Source organism: Mixia osmundae (genome assembly GCF_000708205.1).
Source record: "Mixia osmundae IAM 14324 unplaced genomic scaffold scaffold_128, whole genome shotgun sequence".
Lineage (NCBI taxonomy): Eukaryota > Fungi > Basidiomycota > Mixiomycetes > Mixiales > Mixiaceae > Mixia > Mixia osmundae.
This window is the reverse complement of record NW_014575436.1, coordinates 1-215: the sequence shown is the minus strand read 5'-3', so window position 1 is coordinate 215 and position 215 is coordinate 1. Positions and strand designations below refer to the sequence as shown.

Here is a 215-nt window from a genome sequence, read left to right as displayed (position 1 = left end):
CGGGCTTCCGCCTCTGCCTCAGCTTCACGCTTGAAGATTCGGCGCGCTTCGGGCTCAGCCTCGGCTTCGCGCTTGAAGATTCTTCGCGCCTCTGCCTCCGCTTCTGCTTCACGCTTGAAGATGCGACGAGCTTCTGGCTCGGCCTCTGCTTCGCGCTTGAAGATGCGACGGGCTTCCGCCTCTGCCTCAGCTTCACGCTTGAAGATTCGGCGCGC

General features: G+C 62.8%; 1 protein-coding gene across 1 annotated transcript; it reads right to left on the bottom strand.

The window, feature by feature from the left end:
- Positions 1-28: 28 nt before the first annotated feature.
- On the bottom strand, positions 29-185 carry L969DRAFT_20709 (uncharacterized protein; the record flags this gene model as incomplete). Its single annotated transcript, XM_014709154.1, has 1 exon — positions 29-185. A coding segment is annotated over one exon (157 nt), but the record flags the coding sequence as incomplete, so codon positions are not given.
- Between the last annotated feature and the right edge of the window lie 30 nt (positions 186-215).